The sequence below is a fragment of the Argopecten irradians genome, chromosome 3 (assembly GCF_041381155.1).
Source record: "Argopecten irradians isolate NY chromosome 3, Ai_NY, whole genome shotgun sequence".
Lineage (NCBI taxonomy): Eukaryota > Metazoa > Mollusca > Bivalvia > Pectinida > Pectinidae > Argopecten > Argopecten irradians.
The window spans coordinates 61342838-61351553 of record NC_091136.1 but is presented as its reverse complement, the minus strand read 5'-3'; the positions used below and the strand labels follow the sequence as shown (position 1 = coordinate 61351553).

The 8716-nt window shown below is 34.9% G+C and overlaps 1 protein-coding gene across 3 annotated transcripts in view; it reads right to left on the bottom strand.

Moving 5' to 3' along the window:
- Nucleotides 1–7362: 7362 nt before the first annotated feature.
- LOC138319293 (protein dispatched homolog 1-like) overlaps nucleotides 7363–8716 on the bottom strand; it is a 36447-nt gene continuing 35093 nt past the window's right edge. For all 3 annotated transcript variants that reach the window (XM_069262339.1, XM_069262341.1, XM_069262342.1), the window contains exon 11: nucleotides 7363–8638. In XM_069262339.1, the coding sequence (XP_069118440.1) occupies nucleotides 8219–8638 (420 nt within the window). In that variant the 3' untranslated portion in view covers nucleotides 7363–8218. The remainder of the gene's footprint in view (nucleotides 8639–8716) is intronic.

The following is an 8716-nucleotide window of genomic DNA, read 5'->3' as shown; positions in this document are numbered from 1 at the left end:
TAGATAACATGATATTCTAATTTGGTTAATATCATGTTATGGTAAACATTATTTACGCTAAACTTACCCTTAGCACGAGTAAGAAAAATACTACTACGTATACGTTTACAACTTTTATATTAGACAAATTAAAAGCGATTAAATAGTCGACGCATGTGCGTGGTTGTCTCTGTTTCATAATAAATGAGTGATTGTTCTTCAGATAGTAATGGTAGAGTTAATAACATAATGTGTATTTGGAAAAAAGCGATGTTGCCAATAAAAAAAATAGCTTTCAAATATTCGTATTTTTCGATTCCGGGCCAAGAACTTTTAGAATTCATAAATCATTAGAGTAAGATACCGTGACTGGATAATGTCATATGTTGTTTCGCCTTTTGGAAAATGAACAACCCCTCCATTCTCATTTTTTCTTCATCGTGCATGCTACTCTGTATAATATACACGTGTATGCTGATTTATTCCAAAAGAACAAATATAAGAAATTGCATCATACTGCATTAATCTCTTGTGTTGAAGTTTCTTATGAAATAGAAAACATATATGGTGACCTATTTCGGCCATGTCGCATTGTCGTTCCTTACAAAATCGCTCCGCGCGTTCCTGTTATAATGCACATTTGATATAATGTATGGTGCATTGTAATTTGTATTGTAGAATTACATACATATGAGATAATTTTCTTGCATAACAGCTTGGAATTTAATTACACATCACAAGACAATACGCGAAGCAATAGTGAGATAATGCGCGGAGTGACACTGCAACGTTACAAAAATACACTGTCGATGCGACAAATCTTATTTTCTCGCTAATGCGACAGAGCGACATGATTGTTTTAACGCACAGTCGCGTGATATCGACACCTGGCATTTTTGTCGCTCCAAACACTGTCGCTCCATGCATTGTTGCAATGGGCCACACGCCAATCATTATTTTTTCTTACTAAAATTCAACAGATCGCTGAAGCACCGATTAGTAAAGCATGAGTTATCTTATGCTAGGTTTACACTATGTTCCCGGCGATCACGGTAGCCCCGTTTGCCCGAAACGTGGTGCGCCGTGGAATTTTGTCTATTTTTGTCTCTGTATTCAAGTTGAGCTAGGTCTTGTGAAGTTTTGCCACGGTCTTTTACGGATTACGTCATGGACCGTAGATATACGGGAAAGTGCTGTTCCCGGAGGTTAAAGGTACACTACGGCTTTAGCACGGTCTATCAAGGATACCACTACGTTCTCTCTAGGCCTGTTACGATCTGATGAGGTCTGCTACGTTTTACACGTTTTGATCAAGCTCCGATACGTTTTTCACGGTCCGCCAAGGCTTACTAGGGATGAAAGTCTGATACCGGGATTTTTTTGAAGCAAATGAAACAATATTTATTGCCGAAAATGTCATTTCAAACACATTTTAATTACAAATTATATTTGGTATGAATATATAAATATTATAGCCAAGTGTTTTTACGCCATTTTTTTTCTGTAATGGTTAATCACTTAATCTGTCTTTTGCAATAATAGCTTTTGTATAATTTGATGGTTTTAATGTGTTTGATAATGACTATTTCTGTTTAATAATACAAATAATCCATGAAGTAGCAAATATGTACCAGGCCAGGCAATGATACTTCATCAGATATTGGTTGCAACGTAAGACCGTAATAAGACGTAACACGCCGTATCACGTCGGGCTTTCAATCGCTACAAGCCGTGATGTGCCTTGACAGAACGTATCGAAACGGTTATCATCCACCTTAGCTTGCCGTCAAAACCTTGACAAACCTTGACAAAACGGCACAAAACGTGCAGCCAATCTGCATCAACCGTGATAAAACGTGGAAAAAACGCAACAGAACGTCACAAAACTTGAAATCACCGTTAGATTCCGGGAAACGTGCTTGCTGCCCGTTCCACCACGGACCGTCTGGAAGTTTTGTTACGGCCTCGCACGCATTGTTACGTTTTGATACGTCAATCCCGTTTTATGACGTCCTGTGGCGTTTACCATCTGTACCGTGACTGCCGTGGCAAATTTTTTGACAGTTTAAAAATCTGGCACGGCATCCACGGTAATCACGACCGCTCACGTTTGTCTATCACGTCCTTCTGCGTTGTCTCAAGTTGTCTCGCGGTCACCACGTTTTGTCCACGGTGGCCCGAAACGGGGCTGCCGTGGCCGCCGGGAACATAGTGTAAACCTAGCATTAATAAACTGGGTTTAAATTGATACCTTGGTGTGGCATTGTTGTAACTTTACTATTTTATTAATTTATTTCTTACTACATGTCACCAGTAGAATTTTTTTTCTCATGACTTGACATAGGAATTAACAATGCCCGTACAATCATATTCTCAATTTGAACATTCTTTCTGAATTGTGTATTTACAATGTACATGTAGGTATAATACTACACACATATAAATCTATTTTCTTATGTTACACTCTGAATTACATGTGTTTGACGAAAACGATTCATTAGAACTTTAAAATGTGTTGTTTTCGAAATTGTAAAATCTCAGAATAAACCTTAAAAATCTGTTTTTATTGTTATTGTTACACAGTCCAAGAGAAGTCCTTGAAATTTTATGTACTTTGAATAAAACATTCCATTTTTATATAAATTAAATTTACAAATTTTATTATAATCAGGCTAGAATGTACATGCACAAGCATTTGGTTCTATAAAATCCATGATACCGTACGTATTACACTATATAGAGAAAAAAACATGTATAGAGCAAAACCTGGGCTATATATATATATATCTAAGTCTATACATCACTGCACATTTCGATGTATTCGCTTCATAAATGTATATCTACATACCTGTGTGTATCAAAAGAGGTTTCAATTCCTGACCGTTAATGAATACAACAAGAAAATCATGATGTTTGGAGAATTTATGTCTGAACGGAATGAGTTTTGCTTAACGAGAGTTTCGTCAACAAATATCTAACATTTATTCCGCCATCTTGCGCCAGAATTAGCCGGTGATTCAAAACCGGCTTACCCGGCGTACGCCGATCGCGCAACCGGCGCATTTTTTCTTTGAATCGAGTGACTTAGCCGCCTCGCCGGGTCGCCGGCGGGCGCCCGCTCTTGACGAATCGAGCAGGGGTACTGTGAAACTTGTCGAGGTAAAAAAAATAAAAAATAAAAAAAAGCCTAATAATATAGGCAGGTTTAGCGGACTACCATGGGATATGCCCGAATGATATGTTTTTTCCTAATCAGTCACGAACTAGTTTTATCCATTTTACCTTATAGATCTCTATGTCATGTAGACCACAAACGTGTCTGCCAGAAGAACCCTACGTATGAACAAGTTTTCAATTTTTAGAAAATATAGTATTCAAATTTATTCAAGTTTTGTTAAAAAAACAACATACAAAAACATTTAATGGCCTACCCCAGACATGTTATACATCTGAAGGCTGCCAAGGTTGGGGCCAAAAATCTCACTCACCACACAACACTTATATCCATGTAATATGACTCATCACATTCATTCCATAACATAGACAAAGCAAAACAAAAACAAAAAAAAAACACTTTCAATTAATTTTTCGTAGTCTATTTAACAGATAGAAAAACAAATTTTACACCTGTAATAGAAAAATATCAGTATATTTTAAATCATCGTATCATTCAAGGACATATATAGATATATTTCATATATATATAAACTTTATTCATCTTACATCGATTACGAAACAAGTTATACAACCTAAGTAAATCACTTTCGATGGCCCGGATGTAAGCGCGCGGGGGATCTTAGTGTGGGAGGAAACCGGAGTGCCCGGAGAAAACCCACGTGATCGGGCAGGTGACCCCTAACCTTTTCGAGCCCCGGCCGGCTAGGTGAAAGGCAAGTGGCTTAACCACTACACCACCCGATCACCCATATCATATATTTCATATAATATTAGTATATCTGCCACGCGGTTTATGACAGGTTCCTATTCGGACATTTGTGATATTATTTATTTGTTTTAATCTACTCAAACATACTTAATATTCTAAGTTTAGAAGTAAAATACAAAGCTTCATTTTGAATATGATAGCCGTTTCTTTATAGTGATATATTACTTTAACATATTCCTTCTTAGCACTTCTCAACGCCGGTAACGCTTGCGTCAGTTAATTAGTGACTATTGTATATCACGTTTAGACTACGTGCTGTTTACACGTTTGTTCCTATATATTTTGTATATTACATCATTTTGTATTACTTGTATATTCACTTTAGGCCTAGGTTTGGAAGTGTAGAGTTGGATATTTCTCCGCTCCGCACCCGACTGTAATAAATCAGTTTTTATAGAAAATTCCACCTTTTGGATTATCCTTTTTCACAGACTACATTAGAGCTATTTCCCCAATACACTAGCTGTAGCGCTGTGAAATATCATATCACAACAAATATAACTTGTTATATAGTTTCACATAAAAAATATGTAGTATTTTGAGCAGAGTATAATAAAAACGATTAGAATAAAGTTTTATTTCATTTCCACATTTGCAAGACCAAATAATACGCTTTTTATGTCTAAATTCAAACTTATTTGTGATGTATCAAAACCCCAGTGCGTAACATTATCCCATGTTAGTTTAACTTTTAGACAATACCAATACATATGCAAAGGTTGCATGTATCATTTAGTAGTTTGTTTATCATTTTTAAGTATAAATTTGTTGGAAGTATTTTGATTTGTATTGAAACCAGTGAATATCTGTGTCTTTTGTAACATGAAACGGAATCTTGTAATGCTGTTTCCAAACTTTCTATGTTTAGCGTGTTGTATTTTCCCATTTTATCTCTGCTGTGTTCCTCGATTTATTCACTTTATATAATTATCGTAGAATGGTCTGAATGTGGTGAGGTATAAACGGTCTATAAAAGGTGTTTTAGTTGCATTTTGATGTTGTTATGTCTACAATAATGTTGAATCGATCAACAAAGTCCCTTAAATGATAATAAATTATCTGACAATATTTCAAAAGTGTTCTTAAATTCTTCGAAATTAAAAAAGTGCCATTTTCAGTCATAAGGTCACAGACATTTCTTTTCATGTCATTATTTACAGAAAACTGTTCTATTGTCTATTTGAAACAAACTATGATACCACAATGGAGATTTTAATATTACGTAAAGGGAGGGTTCATTTAATAATATAACTTTATTCCAAGCTGTAAAAAAAGCCTTATATATACTAATATTAAAATTTTACTTTCAAACACATTGATCCATTCATTACATTGTGACCTCAGAGCTCTACGTATCAATCTTCCTTCAGTATAATCTTTACATAGAATGCCTCTTTTTATTTTGTCAATATTTGACTGCCAAATGAAGTTAAAAAGTTTGGTATTAGTGTTTGAATGAAGTTTGGATCTGGTATATAAGTAAATGATTGAAGTTTGGAATAGCTAGTGTCTTTATGACAGCTATTAGACCCATCAGTGTTAATACTATTCAAGTGTTACTAAAATCCTACTGACAGAGCTCTGGGAAAGGGGAGACTACACATCCACTTCTATTCGAACCTGGTCATTATTGTGCTTCACAATCAGAGAAATCTCCCTGTTAAATCTGAATCTTGTCCTATATTTATTTTTTATCAGTTTGTAATAAAGATTTGTAATGAAACACATTTAGTTTCATAACACTTTCCGCCTCTTGGCCAACATTTTGTCCCCAAAATGTACAATTATGATCTTTCACATCATGTATATTCATTAAACAGTATAGCTGCAATTTACTGTAGGTCTAAAGACTTCTTATAGACAAATCTAATGGTGTCACCTTCAGAGCAAAATGGTTTTATCGGAAAGGATAGAATAGAAAATTGTGTCCGAATGATTCAAAAAGTATAGTAGGCCGGGTACTCGTTTTAGTATCAAAATACATCAGGATAACAGTTGGCCAGGAACAATTGATGTAGTTTTTAGTGTTTACTTGGTAAACTACACATCGTCGTGATTATTAAGAACTATTTTCGATTTCAATACTCTTCTGAAATAACAACGGCTGTGTGTTTTTTCTGTTTTAGATGGATATGTGTCCTCAGCATATTAACTTCTAGGTTTGATAATAAGTTACAGTTTAGGTATATTTGACCTGCCAGAATGTACTGTACATACTTCCATTTTGTTATTTTTAAGTATATCATTTTTAGGCGTTTGAGGGGTCTATAAGAAAATAAATGGTAGCTTGTAAAGAATCATTTTAATACCGAGTTTTGATCTGGATTCTTAAAACACCTAAAATGGTCTATAAACATATATAGCTAGTAGGTCAAGTATATATGAATTGTAACTAATTATCAGATCCCTGTGTATATTAATAAAGATAAATATTCTCGGATAATATATAATGAGCAAGACATGTTGTCAGATTATTATTTTAGTTTGGGTATACCCGTCTGCATACTAACATCCTTCGTACTGTTTTCGCCAATGACAAAATGGTCGGTATTAAGATATAGGTATCAATGTATTTCCTTCGTAATGTTTCCAGCAGTCAAATTAAGCTTGGATTCTCTGCGATTTAAATCCTCCAAAAAATAATCTGTAATGTTTTCTGTTAGTGTTTTCATTTTGATGGTTCGGGAATATCCTCGGAATACAAGTCTCCAGACGGACTAATTAAACCCTTAACTCCCAACTATTCAATAGAACTCTCATTTCTTCTCCAACGATATGCTTGATTATTGATGATTAAAAACTGTTTTGCATTGATGAAGTTACCATAGCAACCGGAATTCGGGACTTTTTCAAAAAGGTAAATTTTCTTACATCTAAAGCCAATGGATAGTATTTAGGTGATTATAATAAACGCTGAAATCTTTTCATTGGCTTATCAATGTAAGAAACTTTGACTTTTTGGTAAAAGTCCTGAATTTCGGTATCTATAGTAACGCCATTTTTGCAAAAACATATACCATTAAATCTGAAATCGGTGTAATGTGAAGTTTCTAAATATAAATATGGTTTGTTTACCAAAACTTTTCATACAAAATAATAATAACTAAATACTACGGCGAAATCACTTTGTAGTTTATATCAACTTAAAAAGAGCAATAATCCCGAGATAAAATGTTTGGGATAGGGAGACACAGATGAAGTTAATGAAGTGTTATAGAGATTGAAAATGACGAATCAAACACACTGGAAAGCTAACACTAGATCACAATATGGTAGTTCGAAGAGACAGGTTCAAAACAATATTTTCTTATTGACTGAAGATATCATAAAGGGTTCGATTCGGAAACAAGTACATGTTGGTGAGGAAGATCTTTACATGGTCATCAGATAGCCAGAAAACGTGCGTTCTCTTATAACAATCATAAAAAACCACCGGACTGTAGCCAATAATGTTTATTAGTAATTGCAATGATTCCAAATTAAGAAATAGATAAAACATAACATGTGTAGCGGGAACTTAGCACAGTGAGTCCTAACGGTTTAACACGCAACTGATCGATACTTAAAGCCATGCTTTCCGTGTCTTTCAGGGTACGTAAAACAAATAATGACAAAATATCGTGTACAGTGTAATTGTCCCAAAATTATGAACTTTTCACCCAAAATAGGACCATTTCGATTGATTATACTGTCACACAGTCTAGTAAAGCTTCACCAATATTGATAAATGTTTTAAATATGAACATATTCCGATGTTATTTACCAGATTGCATCTATTTGGTTCACTTACGTCATGTATTATACGTCCAAGTCATTGGGAATCTGTAGAAATTAATCATATCCTTGACCGATTTAACGAGTCTGGGAATATGCATTGTATAACATTTATTCCTTACTGTAATGTATACAAAATGTTTATCCCAAACAAATAATGTAATAATAACGAAACATTATAACAACAAGACGACACCGGCGTACAAAACTTCCGAACATAAACACAATGTACCACTGTCACAGTGCTAGAAACAAACAGTACTAACATATACTTATATACAGACACGGATATACCGCCATTTATAGTTCACAACCGGGGTAAACTTGTACAGATTAATGCTTTACGTGTAACATCACATCCGAGATCTGCTACATTTGCCAGTCGTTGGTTTAAATTCCAACCTGAATGCACAATTACATAATACTGTCAACAGACACAACGGTGATGTGCCGGCACACAAAGTCGTATAAAAATAAATATATAGGAAAGACACAGCACATTGAGTTACTTGTCCATGTTCAAGGTCCTCCGTTCTCAATGTTTTCTACTTTTGCTTTTTTCTTACAACACGGACACGTTTGAAGTTTTTCTTTTATGAAGTTAAACACTGGGTGAAGAGAACCGAAGTCATTCTGTGGTCCTATCAGTCCCATTAAAACTGAGAAAAGTCCGAGAGAAAAGAACAACGAAAATCCAATCGTGCAGAACATAAATATTCCAAACTGCATGAAAAATGTTATTTGTGCTAAAAACATGAAAAGTGAAGCACCGAGAGTTGTGCAAGCTCCAGAAAAGACTGACGTAGCCATTTCTTCCAACATATCACGTGTCCTGTTGAGGCGGTCCTTATGGAGTGAATTTCTATATCCTTCCGCCAAGTGTACAACATAGTCCACGGCTAATCCCACGAGCATGGTCATGTTTAATGAAACGAGCAACTGGAAAATAATAAAAATATATCAGTATTTTGGTAAATTTATAGAAATAGATCAGTTTAGAGTCTAAAATGCCATAGC